Source organism: Gymnodraco acuticeps, unplaced genomic scaffold (assembly GCF_902827175.1).
Source record: "Gymnodraco acuticeps unplaced genomic scaffold, fGymAcu1.1, whole genome shotgun sequence".
NCBI classification, from domain to species: domain Eukaryota; kingdom Metazoa; phylum Chordata; class Actinopteri; order Perciformes; family Bathydraconidae; genus Gymnodraco; species Gymnodraco acuticeps.
In genome coordinates this window covers 611,941-634,945 of record NW_022989931.1, presented here as the reverse complement: position 1 = coordinate 634,945, position 23,005 = coordinate 611,941, and the positions used below count along the sequence as shown (strand labels likewise).

The 23,005-nt window shown below is 40.9% G+C and overlaps 2 protein-coding genes across 2 annotated transcripts; both read right to left on the bottom strand.

Moving 5' to 3' along the window:
- Window positions 1–794: 794 nt before the first annotated feature.
- LOC117542328 (actin-related protein 2-B-like) lies at window positions 795–20,406 on the bottom strand. Its single transcript, XM_034209937.1, has 9 exons — window positions 20,226–20,406; window positions 17,429–17,539; window positions 15,620–15,835; window positions 15,050–15,122; window positions 14,228–14,364; window positions 13,529–13,678; window positions 7,412–7,557; window positions 6,346–6,478; window positions 795–2,155 (listed from the first exon to the last, which is right to left on the bottom strand). The coding sequence occupies exons 1-9, from the start codon at window positions 20,397–20,399 to the stop codon at window positions 1,985–1,987; spliced, it is 1,311 nt and encodes a 436-aa protein (XP_034065828.1). The 5' UTR covers window positions 20,400–20,406; the 3' UTR covers window positions 795–1,984.
- Window positions 20,407–20,813: 407 nt separating this feature from the next.
- Window positions 20,814–22,962, bottom strand: LOC117542355 (aftiphilin-like). The gene is made up of 4 exons (XM_034209974.1): window positions 22,958–22,962; window positions 22,401–22,495; window positions 22,135–22,258; window positions 20,814–21,369 (listed from the first exon to the last, which is right to left on the bottom strand). The coding sequence occupies exons 1-4, from the start codon at window positions 22,960–22,962 to the stop codon at window positions 21,243–21,245; spliced, it is 351 nt and encodes a 116-aa protein (XP_034065865.1). The 3' UTR covers window positions 20,814–21,242.
- Window positions 22,963–23,005: the final 43 nt, after the last annotated feature.

Sequence of the window (23,005 nt, the reverse complement as noted above, 5' to 3'; positions counted from 1 at the left end):
ATTTCTTTTGAAAGATACACATTCTGCCTTTAAATCTTAATGAGCCGGTTATGTATTTGTTTTGCTCGAACACTTAACAGAAGCAGAAGATCTGAAAATCCTTCCTGTGTTGCAGATTATTTCGTGATTCTTAACGTTACCCACCGATCTTTCCCTTTTTTCCAAATCGATGCGTTTCTTTCAGCCCAAAGATGACTCACAGCTCGACTGGCTGCATGTCAGAAAGTGGATCGCGTCATTACAGCTTTGTGTGATATTTTGTGTTGCATAACAATATTTGACTTGTTATTAAACTTGTACTCATAAGGCTTTGTAACTGCAGCACATGGTCTGTTGACATACAAGATATCTCATTTGGGATTGTTAAGTAAAACTATTTCCAAATGTACGTTATTAAACTTTCATTCTTCATTTCTGGGCTTTTTTTCTGTGTCAGATTGCTGGTGTCTGGGCAACAACACATCTGTATGTAAAGGGAAATGAAAATAAGGACCAAATTCAGTACACATGACTTTTTTTTAAATTATATATATATTCTCCAGGGGGATAGGAAATTAATGTTTACATAAAATACTGAAACATGTTAATTACATTTGAGTTTAAAATCCTAACTTTGCCAACAAATTAGATTTTTTTAACGGCTTTTTACAAACAGGGGTTTCGACTTCTGTTAGACTTTAAAAAAATGAAACTTGGGTCCTAAATATTTTAGTTTTTGTAGAATAAACGCACCTTGATGCTTATACAAACAACTCAGAAGACTTACTTCTTAAGAACCTGCCACAGAAACGTCCTTATAAATCACTTTTCTTTATTTAAATCAGCGTTAGGCAGTTATGCTATGAACAACAAAAGGAAAACAGTGACAAAAGAAAGACATTAAAACAGATCCAGTTAACATTAACTGCACTTGGCACTGGATAGACCTTCATGGAAAGAAGAAGAAAATAAAATATACACATTTTTCAAAATAGAAGTGCCTTCAGTCGACCATTGGGAGTGAAAGACTGGAGGATTTAAATTATAGTCTCAACAGTATTTCAACGTCGATAAAATACCGTTTTACTATTCCCAGGTTTGCGGCTAAATTAAAACCGATTTCATCGTCAAGCTGCCTCCGCTCTGAGGTGATCTGAAGAGGAACACTACAGGTGAGGAGCTATATTTACTACAACTGCTCACACCCGATCATTCAGCTCGAGATTTAAAGCGAGAGGAGGCGATGGCGAGGCTGTCAGATGAGGAAGAAATATCACTAACCCTCGCCCACATACCCCAAAGTACCTTCAAACACCCGGTGTCAAGCTCAAGGACTTTCCTGCGTATTCATCCCTTTATAAAATCAACCATCAATTCTTCATAAAACATGGGGGAACTTCTGTTACCACAATACACTCCATTTGCAATGGTAGTAGTGCACAGCAACACAAAAAATCAAATGAAAAAGATATAAATTCAAAGCAAAACAAAAAATGGTGATCCCTCTCCCAGAAGAGGAACGAAAAAGTCGTGATATCTTTTTTATAAAAAACAGACATAAAAATGTGATCGCTCGCCTGGAACAGATGCTGAAAGCGGCCGTGGCTGTTTGTGGTGGACCCTGATTGTGATATTACAGACGCTTTACAGAGACTTTGCATCATTAACCCTCTGAGGTTTAATCAAGGGAAGGAGACTAATCTTTCTTTAACACTTTACCCCCTTTGGAGGTAAACAAGCAGGTTGTGCACCAGCTAAATATTAACCGTTTTCTAGTTCAGGTAAAAGGTGGGGTGTCAGTGTACATCTGTAAAAGATGGATCTGGTTTGCGAGGCTTGCGAGGAAAAGTGTGAGCCAATCCCAAACCAGGAGAGGAGGAGGAGACGACTCGTTACCTCTGATGTTTGAGGGGAGCCGATAGAGAGGAGAAGAGGGATAAATAGATATATACTCTGCGATGTGGGCGAGGGGAATGTGTGTGTGTGTTTGTATGTGTTCAGGGCTTTATCTGACGGTGACTCCGAGTTTCTCCAGCACGCGGACTCCTTTCTCCTCGTACTCCTCGCGGGTCAGCCAGAAGTTGTCCTTGTCCTTCATGATGTCGGCCAGCACGGCTCCGCCCAGGAACACCATGTGCTTTCGCCTGGGAGGGTCCTCGATGCGGATCTTGAATTTCTGAAAAAGCAACGGGACATGAAGACTTAAATTACAGCCCTGTGTAATAAAGAGATATCCTGCAGACCAAAACTAACGGTGTCAAATCAAACCACTAACATAATGGTGCATAGCTGAACCTTTGGAAACAGAGAAAACGATTGAGGTGAACAAGGTGTGTGCATTACTGCCGTGTCCTCTTGTTTTTGGATGTGGGAATCTTTAAGTGGCGATATTAACAGAATGAGGGACATTTTTGGAAACAACATTTAGACATCAACACACAATCCTTCCAGCTGCATCATTGCCAGTAGATTTGTGGGGGGAGGGATGTAAAGCTGGCTTAGGCTGTTCTTTATTCATGTCAAGAACTATCAGCTTATAAAGTTGATAAAGTGCGGATGTTAGCAAAAAAAAGCTGCTAATTGAAACTCCCAGTTGATCCGGATTTATATTAGCTTTTTCACTTTGAGGGTCACTTTAATCATCCAACGCTAGCATCCAAACTCTTCGAGCTTAGATTTGGTCTCTATCAAGTGTGAATGAACCAAAACAGTTAAAGGTCACCTATCATGCTATTTTTAGGCAATAGCATAGGTCTCAGATATATAAAAATATATAAAAATCATGTCCATGAAGTGTTTTTCTCAAAATACCAAACAGGTCACCCATTCTAGCCATGCCTCATATCCCTCTATTTCACTTCCTGTTTCAAAAGTGCTGATTTGGGGTATAAAGCTTCTAAAAAATAAAAAAGTAGGGGGCTGAGCTCATGCGGGACCCGGCAGCTACTGTCTAAACCAGTGTTTCTCAAACTTTTTCATACCAAGGACCACTTAACCAATAAAAAAAACACTCGCGGACCACCTAACTCCACAAACATCCAAAAACACATCATTTTTCTAGAACAGATTACAAATCGCCTGAAAATGGTACAAACAAGTGGCAACATGTGTGATGAAGGTGTTGCGCTGGGCTATATCATGCAATCGAAAGTGAAACTTAAGCTTGCTCCATTGGTGGTCCCTAGTGGTCCGTGAGTATATTGGTAACATTTCACAATATACTCACGGACCACTAGGGGGCGCTCACGGACCACCAGTGGTCCGCGGACCACACTTTGAGAAGCACTGGTCTAAACTAAATACTGCCGTGATGAAACGCCATATCATGGATCATCAAGGATTCTCTCTGAAACAGTTTGGAGCTCAAAGGCTTTCTCTCTTGCCGGTTATACCACAAGGTGAGTTCCTTTTTATTTCCTGCTTCTTCACACACATGCTCTCCAGTACAGGTTAGCTCTGAGTGTTAGCGATGCTAATGTAAACACCGACCATATTACGTCCAAAACAGTCGGGCATTGTTTCTGATAGCAACTTTCTGATTGGGCCGTGGGTCCACATTTCAGATATTACGTCATATCGGACGCAAATCTGGATCAGCTCCGTCGTAGCCCCGTTTTTAGAGATTTGGGTACGGAGGAAAAGAGAGAGGGTTTTATTTTCTGACGCTGCGTGAGTTCCCTGACACACCGGGGACACATCTTTATATAAAAGACATCAAAAAGTGCATTTTGCATGATAGGTCCCCTTTAAGTTTGGGTTGTCAAAGTGATACTCCGCTCAAACACAGCCTTAAATGTTTTTCCCTTCATGTCAGATACAACTTACTGGCATGGTGAGACATTTATTTTTCAGACGGTAGAAGTATAAAAACATCAATACAAACTTGTGGACCCACCCTTTCCGTATAACATTCCAGTATCTTCCAAAAGACTCACATTTTCACCAAATAGGGCTAAAAGACACAGAATCTGTTTGGAGTTTAAAGCAACAAACAAACGGCTAGAAGGTGCAAGCTACAAACGGAGGCGGTGTATTTAAACATATTTTGAGTGTTTGGAAGATCAAAAATATGCAACAGTTTAAAAATGCTTTATGGATTGCGCGTCTGTACGTCACATCCACTGCAACCCAAAAATAATAAAAGTGAACACAGTCACTATGAAAGAGTGGATCGCACACCTTTTTACAGCCATCTCTCAAATCTTTGCTGTATAAATATTTTCTCGATCTGAGTTACTTTAAATGGCATATATGTGATGCGTAAGAATAATATAACTACATATGAAGGATTTAACTCCAAAATGACCAGAAGAAGAACCGGAGTTGTGGGCAGAGAGAGGAGCACATAATGACTCGCTTTTAACGTATGAGTCATCGGCAGACCTTTGTGTACAAAAAAGCTCAGAGTAAAATCATCAGCGTCTCTGGGATGCTGAAGTGGAAATGTACTGAAGGGATATTTCTCCAAAACAAATATTTATAATTGAGAAGTGAACCCGGCATGTGTTATTATTAAAGACCTGTGTTTGAGTTTAATTAATGTCAGTTAACCTCTCTCGCCTCCTGGTGGTCGGTTATGCACACAGCACCATATTGAGACTAAACATGAAGGGAAACTTTGCTTAAAGACTGACACGGTTTATAAAAACTGGACATAATTCAAGGTGTTTAATACTTTGTACTGTGTATTGTTTTTACCCTCTATGTGTGTGGGATCTAACCTCATCAGGACAAAGGACAGACTGTCAGGTGTCAGTCAGCGTTTACACACTAAAGTAACTCAAACGTGTTCCCGTGGAGCTTTACGGCGCTCTCACATGTGGGAAACTCCGCCCAGGCCAACCTAAACAAACCCAGAGCATCAGCTGGAAATACTAATTCACACCGAGTGAGACGCCTGAGCCTTAAAGAGAGACTTTGGCTCAACGGAAGGTTTAATAAGACACTCTTTTTTAGATCACATTGGTCGCAAAGCAAGAGACAAATAACTTGTTCTAATTGGAGCTAAAAATGAATGTGGTATGACCCGTTTCCAACCACATCACAGTAACTTCCTTAATGCTGCTACCACAAGTGGAACAAATACTTATTTTAATCAAGCAAAATAGTATCAGTGTAGGAATACTGAGTTAAGAGCAAACTTCCTTCTTTTGCTTGATGTACAAGAGTATAAGCATTAAAAACTAAATATAAAGAAAGCAATCTCCATCTGTGGGTATGAATGTCCTTTGGTATTTCTCGGGAGCCAATCATCTGATCTACTTCAAACTTGGCGGGTGTTTTGCGGTGGAGCCTAGGCAGTTCAGTTTCAAATTTGGTGCAATTTGGACATGCTACAAGTTCAATATTAAAGGTCACCTATCATGCTATTTTTAGGCAATAGCACAGGTCTCAGATATATAAAAATATATAAAATCTATGAAGTGTTTTGCTCAAAACAGATCACCCATTCTAGCCATGCCTCATATCCCTCTATTTCACTTCCTGTTTCAAAAGTGCTGATTTGGGTATAAAGCTTTAAAAAAAAGAAAGAATTGATAACATAAAAAAGGAGGGGTCTGAGCTCATGCGGGACCCGGCAGCTACTGTCTAAACTAAATGCTGCCGTGATGAAACGCCATATCATGGATTATCAAGGATTCTCTCTGAAACAGTTTGGAGCTCAAAGGCTTTCTCTCTTGCCGGTTATACCACAAGGTGAGTTCCTTTTTACTTCCTGCTTCTTCACACACATGCTCTCCAGTACAGGTTAGCTCTGAGTGTTAGCGATGCTAATGTAAACACAGACCATATTACGTCCAAAACAGTCGGGCATTGTTTCTGATAGCAACGTTTCTGATTGGGCCGTGGGTCCACATTTCAGATATTACGTCATAACGGACGCAAATCTGGATCAGCTCCGTTTTTAGAGATTTGGGTACGGAGGAAAAGAGAGAGGGTTTTAGTTTCGGACACACCGGGGACACATGTTTATGTATAAAAGACATCAAAAACCTTAAACCTTAAATAAATAACAAAATATACTTTTTGCAGCAGCGAGTAGGTATGTTGTCAACGGGCACTGCAGTATGCTTAGTACCGAAAGTAAGGGTACTTATTGAAAATGTATGCATTAATGTGGTTATCCATTTAAGGTAAGAGATCATTTTAACTTCTTTATTAATTAAGAAGAGTAGGGTTAGGGTTAAGTTGATTTATATTTTGTAATAATCATAATATGCAAAGTAAATGGTAACTAGCATTGGTAAATAAAATAGTGGGGTAAAAAACGGTATTACTTGAATACATTTACTTTAAGTTCCACCCTCACCCCTCACACAGTCAACAGTATAGTTATAAACGAGATGCTCAGGGTAGATATCTCACCGAGAGCTTGTCCACGTCTCCCTTCAGCACGCGCTCCAGGTACAGCTGCTTCAGCTCCCTCTCCAGCCGGCTAGGCAGGCCGGGGTACATGGTGGACCCCCCCGACAGCACGATGTGCTTGTAGAACTCAGACCTGGTGAGGGGAGACAGGAGGAGGGTGAGAGCAGGAAGAGGGTGAGACGGGAGGAGGGTGAGACAGGAAGACACCCAACAACAAGCAGACTAAGAAGTGACTGTTATTTTGTATATATTGATTGTTGAGCTTTTATTTGTGTCTTAATGTGTGCATATGTATAAATGTGTCTGTTGATTGTGTATATATATTTTTTTTTAAATAAAAAATGTTGTATTTGGGATTGTGGGAAATGGTATTTTGATCTCTCCGTCTGTACACACAAACTGAAAGATTGACAATAAAGTTGACTTTTGTTTATGTTAATGGAGAACTGTTTTCTTGCATGCTTCCACAGTGAACAAAGGAATGACAAACTATGAGAAGTCTTTCTGTTTTTTAAAGCCAGCCCCCATTTACTTCAATTCAACAAGGCACGTGGAGGCATGCAAGACAAATGTCTCAAGGAATGAAAGGTAATATGTGGAGATTATTTGGTATACAAATGCCTTTAAATGTTGAAAATATACTTTCAAGACATTGCAGATTTATGTCAATTCATTCAACTCCAACAGCAAGGAACAATTATTTATGTTTTGGGTTTCAAAATCTACATTTCAACTCTTTACATATCCCAAAGATACATTTATATTCTTTCCAGACAGAACTCTGGTGTGCAATAAATATTTAGTTTGATATCTAAAACCCTCTGTTGCTTTAGTGGTAGCTTAGCTGGACTGACACCATTTTGTATATATATCTCTCTGTGTGTGTGTGTGTGTGTGTGTGTGTGTGTGTGTGTGTGTGTGTGTGTGTGTGTGTGTGTGTGTGTGTGTGTGTGTGTGTGTGTGTGTGTGTGTGCGTGCTGGGGCTTGTTAATGTGTAATAGGGCAGACACAGAGTGATGTATTTGTATCGTCATTGTAGTGTATCGTTGCCCTCCTGCTGGCTCACCTGGTGTCGATGTCCGCGGCATGGATGGTGTTGAAGAGCAGCTCGGCCACCCCCACCCCCTCCACGTTGATGAGGTGCGGCTGGAACAGAGCCTCGGGGGCCTCAAAGCGCTCTCCTCCCACCTTGATCAGACGACCATCTGGCAGCTGGAGGTGTGTGGGAGGAACGAGATGAAAAGAGACGGAAAAAAAAGAAAATGACACCACTGAAGAGGTAGGATTTAATGTATGACTCAACAGAGAGTCATAAATCTGGACTGGAAGGATTAGGAACAACACGGCTCTATGGCTGTTCGAGATGTAGGAAGAGAACTTCTTTATTAAGATGTGTGTGTGTATCTAACAGAGGTGGAAGAAGGATTAAGATTGTGCACTTAATTAAAAGTACCAGAGTGTAGGAATACTCTGTTACAAGTCAAAGTCCTGCATTCAAAAGGTTACTCAAATAAAAGTAAAAAAGTATTAGCATCAAAATATACTTAAGAGTACCAAAAGTAAAAGTAGTCATTGTGCAGATTGGTCCAGTTCAGAATAATACAAATAATATGTTCTCATTATAATGATTGATCATTAAAGTGTTCTCAACGCTGGTAAAGATGCAGCTAGTTTGAATGACATATATATATATATATATATATATATATATATATATATATTAGGGCTGTTAAACGATTAACATTTTTAATCAGATTAATCACAGCTTAAAAATTAATTAAATCATGATTAATCACCATTCGAACTATTTTCCAAAATATGCCATTTATTTATGTACATTGTTGTGGGACTGGAAAGAAGGCGGATATATCCATTTAACATACAGTATCTATGTTTATTATAAAAAAATTCTGCGTGTCAAAATGAAAGACAACCCACACACCTATCAATCATCAAACCGTGGGGTCTTAATTCATTACGTGTTGATTTCTATCAACGGGGAGTACTTCAGGAAAGTCGACAGAGGGGGGGGGGGGGGCGGCGGCGGCTAGTGGAGTACTTCGTGACCACAGAGTGTGAACGTTGTGATCAGCTGTTTTAGCGCAGTTCTCCAGTGAAGGGGGGGGGGGGGAGTCTCCCTCCGCAGCCGGTTGGCGTAGTTTTGGCACAATTCCGTTGTACAGACCGACGTTAACAGCAGCCCTGTCTGTGCACACGGAGACCGACTCTGTCGTCCGGTGATCTAACCGCCTTCTGGAAAAGCTTCACAAGTACGTCGGTACGCAAATGCGCTTTGTGACACAAGTGACGGTACGCATTTCAGATTACGCACATAACCTGCGTACCAGTTATGTGCACCCCTGTACTACAGCAAAAGTATTCTCCGTCGGGACTTCCTGCAACAACACCACGCCGTTATCAAAGATGTTCTATTGAGAAGACGATCACTACGTGACAAAAGTTTTCAAAACCGTGGCTACTGAAATCAATCTTACTAACTGCTGTCTGTGCAATTTACTCCGCGCGAGTTGGCAGACTTTATTTTGCTTACTTTGACATCATTTTTCATGGTGGGGCTCAGCCATTTCTTGGTATGGGTGTAGCCTACCCCAGCCATACCCTGGCGCTGCCACTGGTGGCACGTATGGGGCGGGCCATTCTGCACATGCGTTAAATGCGTTAAATATTTTAACGCAATTAATTCAAAAAATTAATTACCGCTGTTAACGCGATAATTTTGACAGCACTAATATATATATATATCTATCTGCAGGGTAGCTTGTGAATTTACTCCAGGTGGAACTAAAGTCTGATTTAACACTTGATTATATTTCACATCATTCATCCAGATAAGTAACTAAAGGTACTACCTCAATGTAGTGGAGTAAAAGTACACGCTTTACCTCTGAATCGTAGTGGGTTAGAAGTACAAAGTAGCAGAAAATGGAGATACTCATGTGAAGTACCTCAGAATTGTACTTAAGTACAGTCCTTGAGGAAATCTACTTATTTACACCGCTTGTATCTAATCGAGTTTGAAATCCTCTGATAATATTGGACAGCAAGTTAAATCCCTGAGGCTCCAAACTGAGGTGTGTGTGTGTGTGTGTGTGTGTGTGTGTGTGTGTGTGTGTGTGTGTGTGTGTGTGTGTGTGTGTGTGTGTGTGTGTGTGTGTGTGTGTGTGTGTAAAAAGGCTTCATTCAGCCGAGGGCAGTGGGAGGAAGCCTCCGCCGCAGAGTGGCTGCACAGGAAATGATGTAACGCTCAGTTCAGGGCCCTTTCGGCCACAGTTACATTGCCCTCCTTGTTTCGTGCACACAAAACCATACTTACACATCCATGTTCACACACCTACACACACACCGTCGCCTACACTAACCCAAACACACACACGGTCAGTGAGCTCTGAGACACAACATGCTCGGTAAGGCGTGCCGTAACGCAGACTGCAGGCCCTGCGTTTAGATTCTGTGGTTCCTCTGCAGGGAAAAGGCCCTGGAAAGAAAAGCAAGGCTGGTGGAGGAGCGCTGCCCTCCAAAATGTGTGTGAGTCCCAGAGAAAACAGTTATGGCGCATTTCCACTGCAGGGCCTCGCACGTAGGGATGGGTACCGAGCCCCGGTATTAAACGGGGCCCGGTGCTGAATTATTAAAGACCGTGGTACCGTTAAGCTCTGACGTTAGCGGTCTTTTTATCGGTACTGGAGACATGTAAAAAATATGTGTCATATGTATTATAGCTACACAAACATTATATTGCAGTTTTAGTGTCGCCAACTCCGTTTCTAATACGCGAAAAGACTGCAAAAAGCTTCTATGATTATTTTTAGTATTTTCGATCTCTCTCCCCCGCCTGCTTGCGAGGGGACGGGGCAGTTTACACACACGCAGCTGCTACATGCAGCAACACACACACGGAGGAGATGGCGGAGAGAACGCGCTCCGAGGTGTGGTTAAACTTTACCCGTCTCGATGCTCGTTGCCAAAAGTGCAATAAGAGTTTAGCATGTAAGGGCGGTAACACGAGCAATTTGTCTAAACATTTATCAAAGTGCTCCACATCCAGACGGAGGAATGCACCGGGTTCGACTGTCTTTCTAGCAGCTCTGTAGCTCCATCCACGAGTAACGTTTCCACGTCAGGTGTTATGTATGCTAGCAGCAACACACGGAGTTAACTACATGATACAAACATGGGTTAATGATTAGAGGTAACTGAGTTATTCATTTTGTTAAAGTTTCAGCTATTCTGTTTACAGTTCTGTCCTCAGATTATTTAATACGATTTGTTAAAACATTGTTATTTATTTTAAATAAAAAGCAATGTTAATTTTGTTCACAATTTGTTTAGTTAGTTTACCTTATTTTTTTCTCCAAAAGAACCGATAAGAGTACCGCTAAAAGACCGGACCGATAAGCGGTATCGATAAAAGTAGTAGTACCGTTAAAACCTTAAAGATACCCATCCCTACTTGCACGGCTTAGTACGGTATAGCTAGGCCTTGGTAGGCCAGGCTCACTTTATGCTGCATTTCCATTACAGTTTAGGAACTGGACAGTAACTATAGTAACGCAGTGTAGGCGGAGCCGTGACGTCATCTTCAATGCGAAACACAAAACCAACACAGCCGTTAGCTGTTAGCCCTCAGAGCTCACAGCTCCTCATATCTGTTCAGAAACTAGACAAAAGTTAAACAAGTACAAACCACAGACTGTCTGTGTCATGGCAAATACAGTCGCTGGTTTATTTATGTCTGTAGGCCGTTGTTGTGAGTGTGGACGGTCGGAGCATATACAGCGTTAGCTTAGCCAATCTCCATTCAGAAAACACGCATTTTAAAAGGTTTTTCGCCTGCCGTCTGTCTGCAGACTTGTCAAAGCATTAATTTATGGTTTTTACCAACCGGTATCAGTATGTTGTTACTTCGGCATCATTTTGAAACGTGTGTTACAATTAAATCACGGTCAAATATGTTCATTTTGTTGTAGTTGTAGCCCCCTTGCCAGCGATTCTCTCACTAGTTTAGCATACTCAGCCCGGTTGTTGGCCCGGAAAGAACCTTGATTTTGGAGAGCCAGAAAACTGTGCAAAAGTGCCCACTAGCCGGAACTACGCCTAGTGGAAACGCAACCAAAAACGGGCCGGCCCGACACGGCACGCTTAAACCGCGCTGTAGTGGAAATGCGCCATCAGTCAGCAGCCCTGTCCCGTCCCCAAAAGAGCCAACAGAGGCCATGTGGTAGTCTCCTCAGCGCAGATTTAGTTACCCCATTAGTTCTGATTACTTCACAAATACTGACACTTTTCAATAACAAACCCTTCGGGAGGGATTATTTCTGCTATTTAAAACCTGTGTGCATGAAAATAACTCGCTTATAAACTATTCCAATGGGGTGGAAATATGTGGCTGTTTTACATAAAAAACAGCTGCTATTTGTTTATGAAAAATATGAATGCCCTATATTTTTGGAGTGAAGTCAACATCTTTTAGCGGCCATTGCCATCACAAGTGTATTAAAACACTTCTGACTCCCCTTAATCCTCATACAGTGTGCATCTAGACCGGGTGACGACACTACCTATTGACGCAGCAACCACTGTAAGTTATATTCTTGTTTAATTAGACTTCTCTGTTTCATTTATTCTACTCTGTATAATAAAGGACTGGCTTATCTATAGCCAGTTGAGTAGCACTTGAAATGTTTGGCTCTATGAAACCTGATGTACTTTATGATTCTGTTTTCTTCAAGGTTGTGTCTTCCTGGTCGAATGCACTTATTGTAAGTCGCTTTGGATCAAAGCGTCAGCTAAATGCAATGTAATGTAATGTAATATACAGTCTTTGTTTAGTTTATTTATCTTTTTTATTTTGAATCTTGATCTTTTATGTGTGTGTTATTTATTAGATAGTTGACAGCAGGAAACATGTGAACATTCAGCAAGATGACCTGCATTCATGAAAACAAGCAGGGTCATCCAAGAGTAGAAAAGTTATTAAAATGACTGAAATTATATCTTTTGTCTTTATTTAAATGATCTTGCTATCTAATATTATTTTTTTGTAGCTCTTTGTCGTCCTATATGCTGCCAACTGAGTAGGGATGGGTATCGTTAAGGTTTTAACGGTACTACTACTTTTATCGATACCGCTTATCGATCCGGTCTTTTAACGGTACTTTTATCGGTTCTTTTGGAGAAACAACAATGTTTTAACAAATAGTATTAAATAATCTGATGACAGAATTGTAAACAGAAAAAGTTACTCGTGGATGGGGCTACAGAGCTACTAGAAAACGGTGCATTTCTCCGTCTGAATGTGGAGCACTTTTGCTAAATGTTTAGACAAATTGCTCGTGTTACCGCCCTTACATGCTAAACACTTATTGCACCTTTGGTAACGAGCATTGTCCACATCGAGACGGGTAAAGGTTAACCACACCTCGTAGCGCGTTCTCTCCGCCATCTCCTCCGTGTGTGTGTGTGTGTGTGTGTGTGTGTGTGTGTGTGTGTGTGTGTGTGTGTGTGTGTGTGTGTGTGTGTGTGTGTGTGTGTGTGTGTGTGTGTGTGTGTGTGTGTTGCTGCATGTAGCAGCTGCGTGTGTGTAAACTGCCCCGCCCCCTCGCACACAGACGGAGGAGAGAGATCTCATTTTGCAGCCTTTTTGCGTATTAGAAACGGAGTTGGCGACACTAAAACTGCAATATAATGTTTGTGTAGCAATAATACATATGACGTATTTTTTACATGTCTCCAGTACCGATAAAAAGACCGATAACGTCGGAGCTTAACGGTACACGGTACGTTTAATAATTCAGCACCGGGCCCCGTTTAAAACCGGGGCTCGGTACCCATCCCTACAAACTGAGTGACGAGTGCACAGATTGTCCACGTGAGGGCAGCAACTCGTTTTACATTTTGGTTTTAGACTTCCTATTGTGTCTGCAGTGCTCAAAATGATGACCACTAACATGAGGTTACATTATTAACTCAGCAGGAGTGAATCAGCTCTCACAAACTCTCCTAAACTGTCACTGTGGGTATTGAAAGTGACCAAAAACATGTCAACTGACACACTGTCTCATGTGTCTAGTCGGTCAGTTTCCATTAAACCAATGTTATGTTAATCCAAAAGTAGATTTAACAGTGTTTTATACGTTTAAAATGAAAACATGTGAGTATTTACCGTGTATGACTCCACCAGCACGGTGGTCTCCAGCGCCAGCTTCTGCTCCTGCTCGATGTTGTAGCCGACGTAGCACAGCTTCTCCTTCATCATCCTCACCGTCTCAAAGTCTGCAGAGTGGTTGAAGGCATAGCCCCTCAGCAGCAACAACTGCACCCAGAGAGGGAGAGGGTAACGGGAGAGGAGAAGCAGAAAGGTCAGAAATAGGGCAGCAAGATTAGAACAAAATAACAGCGATTATTTCTGACTGATATTGATACGATTAACGATGTCGGAGAGATTGGTCATTAATGTAGATTTCTTTAGAAAGGCATATGAAAAGGATCCATGTGTGAGATTTAGGTTCGGATATCTCTGCAGTGATTTGGATATTGCACTTCTCAATCTGCAGCGCAGCTTTAGGCAGGAAGCAATATTCTTTTAAATGTCTATCTTTAATTAACCTAGAACTAGATTTTCTCAGAATAGAAACCCTGTCCCTTCCTTTTTTCGAAGAAGATGACGTCAGTTCCCACTTCGTAAAGTGAAATTATGGTGCAGCGCTTCTGTGTCTTATTACCTAGAACTACCGTCTTTCCACAATCCACATTGTTTGTATTCATTTACATTACAGTATACAACATCTAGACTAACTTATTTGTTTTTGTTGTGTTTTTTGCTACTTTGACTCAAAAGAGACTGTCATGGCTGCCTCTATACCTTGATGAGGTAGCGGGTGATGTCCCGGCCTGCGATGTCCAGACGTCTCGTCAGATGGGGGAGGCTGAAGCCCTCGTACACGGGACAGATGTGAGTCACACCGTCTCCCGAGTCCACCACCACACCGGTCAGAAGGCCTGAGAGAAACAAACACACACACACACTTCATAATCTACAACCTTACCAAGCTAGGTGTGTCTGAGTTTTATCCAGTGTGTGTTTTTGGCTACTGATTGTTAGCCGTGTTACGTGTATGAAGGGTAAACACACGAAACATGTAGAGATAACACATTGAATGTAACAATTACTGCTAATAACAGCTCACTGGTTGGTATTAACCTCAGAGATAAATGGTATGTGTGTGGAAACAGGCTGTGTTTCACTGTCGGTGCAAATAGTTTCAGAGTTCATCTGATCCGGCCTGAAGCAACACAGGTGAGCTTTAAGCCATCTGAACACTTTAGATGATATCAGAATATCGTGTGTGTCACTGGAACATTAGAAAGTGATGTTAATGTGACTGTCTAGACTTTCTGGCAGAGAGAAGAACATATCTGGTAACCAAGTGTTCTCATAAAACAAATCTTTGCACAAACTATTTGACAAAGGTGTGGTAGTTCAATATTAACACACGTGAATATTTCCACAGTTAAAATGAAAAGCATATTGTCTCTGGGCTGCTGAACTAATAATGATTTACCAGGTATAACACAGTCTGAGGTCAGGGGAAATCTAATGTATTAGTGAGGGGTTTGTTGGAGTATAACACCTGCAAAACATCTGTAACATGGAAAGTGATTCAGTTTGCATGTGTCTTCCTACCTTGGGCATAGAGTGTCAGCACAGCCTGAATAGCAATGTAGACTCCTGAGAACTGGTAGGTCTCAAACATCACCTGTAGGAGAAGTCATCAAAACTGTAAGTACAATTGTTTGTAAAGGAAAACAAAGACATTTAGTACATGTGGCAGTACAGGTAAAAAAAGCTCTCAAATGTATAATGTAACTACATCGAATAAGTGTTTTAGAGTTAGAGAATATATGGCATTAACCAGCTGTGACTTCTGACGGAGTAACACATGCAAAAATTCAATTCTTATTATCTTCTTTCCTTCGACACAACCGTAAAAAAATAAGCCGCACGCAAACACCAAAAACGCTAAATCAAACGTCAAAATACCTCAATTCATGTTTTTATTTTTGGGATTTCTTTACTTTTTTTGACGCCATTTATTTATTTATACTTTTTATTATTGTATGGCATGTGTGGAGAATGTGTTCTGTGTTTGGGATAAGTGGAAAAAAAGCTGGTACAAATTGGGATCATGCTCCTTCTTGATTGTGTCACCCTGTGAAAATTCAATAAATATATTAAAAAAAGGAAAAAGAATACCTCAATGATTTTTTCCCGGTTCTTGGTGGGGTTCATGGGGGGTTCGGTCAGCAGGATCTTGCAGTTTCGGGACTCGACGTTGAGCTTCTCCGGGCCGAAGGTGTAGTCCCACAGGTGCTTCATGTCGTCCCAGTTCCTGACGATGCCGTTGTCCATGGGGTAGTTGACCTCCAGCATGGAGCGCAGCTCGCTGGCCTCGTCCCCCACCATCAGGTCCTGCAGGGGGAGGGCAGAGGTCAACCAGGAGTTATTTTACAGTTGAGTTTCCTACTTCTGAAAGCCAGTTCGGATCATTCAGGGTCACTGGGAGTAAGAATGAGCACTGAGTATTGGTTAAGAGCAATACAACCAGGAATGTGTTCCCCATGGCCAGCTGGTCTCATAAAATCACAGAAACTGGATCATCAAGCAGAGTCATGTGTCAGATGACGACAGCTTTATTAATGCCTTCTCAAAAGGAGCTTTTTAGCTTTAAAACTCAGTTACCCAGCATGCACAACAAGCCATCATTTTCCATGCACCTGGAAACACTTGCGTTTCCCTCCAGCTACAGTAAACCACTTGTTATAGAACCATTCAACGAGATGCATGCAAGGCAGCCTGGCAATGTAAACATCGGCTGGGTTAGCGCTCAGTGTTAGCGCTCAGTGTTAGCCACACAGTCAAGCAGCCCACGTTCCACTTGGAGACATCAAAAGCCTCGTGAAGGCAGCCATTTTATGGGTTCATCCTGTGTGCTTTGGCATTAACAAAGTACCAGTCAAAGGCTCTGCCTCCATGTGGCCTCGCTTTTTTTTTTTTATGTCAAAAGAAAAACAGATGTGCTTCCGTCTTTAACCTCCAGCTGTCTGCCATGCACACTTCTTCCCCCACACTTCCTCTGAACTAGTAAAGGTGAAACAGCCGCAGATACTAAAGTAAATGTAGTCAAATGGACATTCCTTGTGTAAAATATGTTTTCACAGGGAGGTAAAAATATCTATAGTGCATATAAGTACACAACATTTATCATTTAACACCAATCGTTCTAGCTGCAGCTGACATTTCATTTTTTTTGGTGCTGAAAACTGTATTTATTTCAGTCCTTAAATAGCAGCAGGATGGAGGTGGGGGGTGGAGCTGTCAGCAGATCAGAGACTCTGAAAATGGAACCGGTCCAAAATCTCTTTTAGCAGTCCATCGATAACAGCTGGCTTATGATTCATCAGCCTTTCCTGCAACACTTCCCTCCAGGAGAGAGGAGTGCATTAATGTGAGGGCTGTACATCTATCAGACCCTCTGCCACTCATCTGGCAAACGCTCTAATTCAACGGAAACTAGTTGGGTTGGGAAATAATCGAATCTTTGTGTGAGTGAAAAACTGGACCAAAGAACAACACAACTCTCCAGAGCAGGCAAGAGGAGGCACGCACCGAGCTGAACTTACCATCTTATGGGCTTTCTACTTCATCGTAGGGGAACAAAACATGGAGGAAGAGGAAGGCAGATTTATAAAAAGAAATGAATAAACAAAATAATTCGGAAAGAACAGGAAAAAGAGATAGGATCGTGCTGAAGGAATGGGAAATTGGCCCTGTGCTGCTTAATCAACTGGGCTTTACCCCAAAATAGGGTTCACTCTGTTGTGTAGCAGTTGTCAGAACTAAATGGGACTCAATATAAAGATATTTTAGAGTGGAAGTAGACAGTCTGACTTTGTGATTCCACACTCTTGTTTTTCCAGTGCTTTCCTGACCGGGTTCGCCCTTGAAATCAAGACTTTCTGGTTAAATTAAACAATACATTTTCAAGGCCACATCAGTTTGTACCTTGATCTCAATGTTCCCAACTTTGGCTGTGGAGCGGATGATGGGCCTCCCAACAAGCGCAGGGAAGATGTGCTCCGGGAAGTTGGATCCTGCAAAGCCGCACTTGACAAACTGAAAGGAGAGACATGATCATGTGAGGAAATTCATTTAAGTACTGAAGAGATAAACTGTGCAAGACAACGGCACAGCCATCCTGCTGATAACAGGGGGCTTAATTAGCATTTGGACAAAGATTGTAAAATTCTGCAATTACAGAACCTCTAGCTATTCGGGGGAAATAAGTCTGAACAATTAGGGCCAGTGTCTGCTTTAGCCTCATGGTAGAAATCCATAACTGTATTTTTTAAGGTTTATCTACGGATTTTAATTTGATCTTTCAATGGCTAACCATATTTTTGGTTAATTTATAAATATAGGATGTTGGGATGAGAGATACTGGCAGAACATGTTCCATAAGTAATAAAGTATGATGTTACATCTATAACATTAATATAAGAGTAAATTATCAGATGATATACAGCCACAGAGACACTTCTGTGTACATGACGGCCATGCAGGTAACTCAGAACAGTTACATCAGAGAGGCGTATCATTGTAGAACCAGGAAGAGATAGCCACACACACTTAGACACACACACGTAGACACACACAATAAGAGAGTAGTTAAGACACTTTGTTTTTGCAGATTAAAATATGTATATAATTGTTAACATAGTTCCTTAGGCCTAGCGGATTTTCCCAAATGCAAGTTTCACACATTCTTCCTCTGCAATGTAATAATGGTAAAAGTATTAATGTTATTGCAACATCACTGCATCTCCTGTCTTTATATTATGTGTGTATCCTCAAACAGAACATCAAGAAGAAAGATGTTACTAAAGACTTTTCCCCAAACAACTGCCAGTGTTTAAAGAGTACATCCAAAGAACATCCACCAACGTATTTATCTTGTTACGGTTCACTTCTAGACGTACACACAGTTTGGGAACTTGGGAAGGAATTTGGTTTAAGGAGGTTTAAGGAACTAACAAGTGAAATAAACTGATTCTCTCAGTAAAGTATGTACGATAACTCGTCTTATTTCATGGTGAGTTTTAGCGGACAATTGTTAAATTACGCTGAACAACTCAGTGTTGTTTAGCAGCTGCAGATTCAACAGTGTACTATGATGTTTGACAGCGAGTAACGGTGCTCGACAAATGTGTTGCCGTATGTGGCTGTGGTTCTGACTCGTTTCACTTCCTCTTGACTTCTTAGTTTAACTCAGACACAGGGCAGGTTTTTCTAGCTTTGCATAATGCTCCTGAAAAAGACACATCTAAAAATAAAAAAGCGTATTAGTCAGTTACAAGCTGAGCGAACATCCTCTCTGACTGCTGCTGACACCGAAGAAAGGATGTCTCTAGCATTGAAAGAAGCAGTGTTACCTGTGTGCAATGATTCATTCCTGCACATTAACAGATCAGCAAAGAGTATTTTAGAAACTGCTCGTTCTGTTAACAAACCACAGCAGCTCGAAAACCCCCTAAACTCACCGGCCCAATAATCTATTAAATCAGCAAGCTGGGTTTGGACAAAGGACCACAGCAATGTAGTGCAGCTATGACTAACACTGGGCTGGGAGTCTGTGATTTATAATAAGAACTATTGTGCTATATTTCTTATGACACATCTATTATTTGATTAAGATAGCATTGACCTGTTTGCCTCTCACAAATGTATTCATAACTATAATGAGCAGTATTTATTCCTCTGTACAGTATTTCATTTGACATTCTGTTCTTATTAATCTTATTCTATTGTACATGTTTATAAACTCTTGCATTTACTTGATCACTTGCAGAATTCCCTGCAACATTAGGCTTATTGGATTTGATTTGACATGTTCATAGTGTACTTCTTTTGCATTGCTTGCCCATTGGTCTTGCAGCATTCTCTTGCACTATTTTTTATAGATGTTTTTCATGTGTTTTATTGTTTTAAGTCTTGTATGTATTGGTGTTGCATTGTTGGAGCCTGGGTCTTAAGATTTTCATTGCCATATCTACACTGTAGCTACTATGCAAAAGAAAATCAAGCCTTTCAATCTTTCAAGTATATGTTGACCTGTCAGATACGATATTTGTACTTAGTTAAGATGTGTTTAATAAAAAGATGATAAGTGAGGAATGCATGGGAGAAAAAAAGTGTATGCTTCGTGTTATTATCAAGGCCAAACATACCTAATTAACCGCAAGTTAGGTGACATTTATATCCGGGAAGTTAGAGCTGCTGAACAGGAAAGCATAGGCTGTCCTCTTTTTAACCTGACACGGCCTAGCCTAGCTTATATAAAACCTAATGTTACATGCCAATAAATAAGATACTGTTTTGATAAGTACACAAGATATAATGAATCTGCAAATCCTGCATCGTTTGCAAAACAAATCACTGAAATGACGGACAGCCAGACAGTAAAAACCAGACAGCCAGCTGTTAAATGCTAAGTTAGCATGCTAGTTAGCTGCCTTTTGTAGCAAATGAGCAGTTACTTGTCTGGTTTATTGTGTCTGTTTATTCCACTGTACGAGCAATAGTCCGAGCTGTATATCAATCCTTTATCTTGACATGTACACCCCCTCTAGGTGCTGTTTCCGTATCGGGTCTGTATGAATGAAAATGAGCCAGCTAACAGGCTAGCATTAGCTGGGTGGGTAGCTTGGCCGCTGACAGCAACACTTCCTGTTTCAGAAAATCTCTCGATATGAAGACCCTGTTTAAAAGACAGCCACGGATCGAGAGTGTGTGATAAACTCACCCCGGTGCCATTGTCACAGACCACCACTTTCCTTCCCTGGCTGTCCATTATGTTAAAGCCCAGTAGCCGCTGAACCTCCCTTAACTTTCTTCGGCAAGCCGGAAGGAAGACACACCAACCCGGCCGAGAGGAGGAAGGGAAGGGAATGGAAGGGAAGGGAAGGGTGGAGAACATCCGGCGACTGAGGTGTTCAAATGTCACTTCCAAAACTGTTGTTCAATGTTCATCTTTACACTTTTTACATTAAAAATGATAATAAATACAATAACAGAATGATTGCCATGACAACAAACTGTTATAAGGTCCTTGATCCATGTATTCAGAGCAGCCTATACAATTTCCATATGCAACATGTTAGTTTCTATTTCCTACATCAGTCTGGATCTTGAATTAAATTCTTCATCTTTTATTTCCTTGTCCTCTCAATTTGAATAACTTAATATGAGTGTGTTCAGTAATCATTAAAATAAAGATCATACCTGACTTAAATAGCAAAAATACATCCTGAAGTTCAGTTGTTTTATTATCAACATTTGAAATATCCATAGAAAGAAAATATAGTTTTATATGTCACATACCTTCATGAAAGCCACTTCTTCATTCTTTATGTCTCACATAACATTTTAGTATATTTATACATTTGTCAATGATAATTCAACATACAAAATAAGTTGACAATAAATATACAATCAAATAATAATTAAGGTGGTGAGCTTGCGGTCTGTAGAGTGAATACATATGTGTTTGGGTGAGTTGTTCACCATAATAAATCACAACACTTAACTTTAAAAAGACTAAAACAAACCAGGTCAAAACAGAAATTCTGCTTTTTTGCACAAGACAGAATATAGCCAGCAGGGGGAGTAATTACACTGAAGCAGGTATTTTTAACTCACTGTAGAGTCCACAATGCCTCTTGTTTTGGAGTATTTGAATCCTGTGTATATTGCAATAAGCTACTTAAGAATTGGGTGTAAATATTGTGGAGATCACATATCACTGTAGTTTTGGGGAACATCATTCTTTGGGTAGGAGGATGCTTGGGAACATGAGGACCTTGGCCTGCATGAAAGAAAGGTTAGGCAGACCAGAGATCAGCTTGCAGGCCTCTGCACTCAGATCCTCGTCGTCCTGCTGAGGTTTCCTGATGGAACACACACACACACACACACACACACACACACACACACACACACACACACAACACACACACACACACACACACAACACACACACACACACACACACACACACACACACACACACACACACACACACACACAGAGGATTAAAAGACACAGAGAAGACAAGGACATGTTGCATTAATTATACAGTAAATATCCTTGTTTTTAGATGTAAAGGTCACCTATTATGCAAAATCGACTTTTTCATGTCTTTCATACATCAACGTGTAAAGAGATTCTGAAAGTTTCAGGAAAAAAGATTCTCTCACTTTTTGTCCTGATCCATTTCTATAAAAACCTGTCTGAAAATGAGCTGATCAGATTTTGGCCACTTTATGATGTCATAACGATGTTTGTCTTGTGTAACCATTAGCCAATCACCAACCAAGGTAACCCCCCCCCCCCCACTTTATCACCTGAATCTCCTCCTAGAGCACCATTGAGTTCTTTGTAACCAAACATCTCTCAGAGGGGCGTGGGGAGGGGCTCCTTATTTTCATCTAAAGTAACAGACAGAGAATCAGCACTTTTGAAACAGGGCTGAAACAGAGGGGATTATGGGTAATGCTGCAATGATCGGTTTGATATTTCGAGCCAAACACTTCAGAGACATGTTATATCTGAGACCTATAATATATAGATGAAAAACAGTATAATGGGGGACCTTTAAGTGTCATAGTAAAACAAAAATATTAAGAGTGCATGGATGTTACAAAGGAACAGACCTGACTGCAGGGCTGGTTGTCTCTGCAGCCGACATCAGGCGATTCAGCGTGTCCTCCATGTGGATAATGCTAACACCCGTTTCCAGTTTGCTGATGGTCAACTCATACAGCTCCGGGTCAACTCCTTTACATGAGAGTGTGTGTAGCAAACACACATACAACTCAATGAGTGTCAAGAGGACTTTCACACCCACAAGCTATATTTATAGCAGCAGCATTATGGATTACTTCATATTTCTAATTTCAACCTCATAATACAATCTGACCTGGAGGAGGACTGTTGCTACGGCTACTGCTGCTGGAGGACCTGCTCTCCTCCTCAGGACCAAAATAATCCAGGTTGAGAGCAGAGCAGTCTGTGCTAACAAGGGAGACAGGGGGTGAGGATTATTGGGGGGTGAGAAAGAATGAGGTAGCTTGATTTTGTATTCATAAAAGAAAAATAGTGTTTTCTCCTTTTACTGAGACAACGGGGAAGACAGAGAGTGGGGAACAAAGCAAACAAAGCTCAACAAAGAAATGCAAAGCCGTTGGTATTCCTTAAAAATGAAAAATCAGAGACATCACCTATAGAATAAAGTTCCAGAAACATGGACACAACATGACTCAGAAGATGGAGGTCAGAATCGCTGCTGAAGTCAGTCGTCAGTATGTCACCCACTTTGAATGTATTCAAAAATATTGAAAAAGTCGGATCATTTTTATTTGTTTCTGCAAAAGCTTTTTTTCCAATATTCCTCTAAACTCTTAAATTGAAAAAGAACCAGAAAATGACACCACCTTTTTGTTTTTTACATCCTTTGACATAAAAACAAAAACGGACCCCATATCCCAGCAGGCTGTGTGGTGCGTGAATATTCCAACTTTGCAT

Excerpts from the sequence above, each read along its gene's own strand:
- LOC117542355 (XM_034209974.1), bottom strand. Across the intron at positions 22,259-22,400 it reads TAGCAACAGTCCTCCTCCAG|GAGTTGACCCGGAGCTGTAT; the intron begins GTCAGATTGTAT and ends TCTCATGTAAAG. Across the intron at positions 21,370-22,134 it reads ACAACCAGCCCTGCAGTCAG|GAAACCTCAGCAGGACGACG; the intron begins GTCTGTTCCTTT and ends GTGTTCCATCAG.
- LOC117542328 (XM_034209937.1), bottom strand. The coding sequence starts at position 20,399 with ATGTTCTCCACCCTTCCCTTCCCTTCCATTCCCTTCCCTTCCTCCTCT. Across the intron at positions 14,365-15,049 it reads GCTGACACTCTATGCCCAAG|GCCTTCTGACCGGTGTGGTG; the intron begins GTAGGAAGACAC and ends TGTTTCTCTCAG. Across the intron at positions 2,156-6,345 it reads GAGACGTGGACAAGCTCTCG|AAATTCAAGATCCGCATCGA; the intron begins GTGAGATATCTA and ends TTGCTTTTTCAG.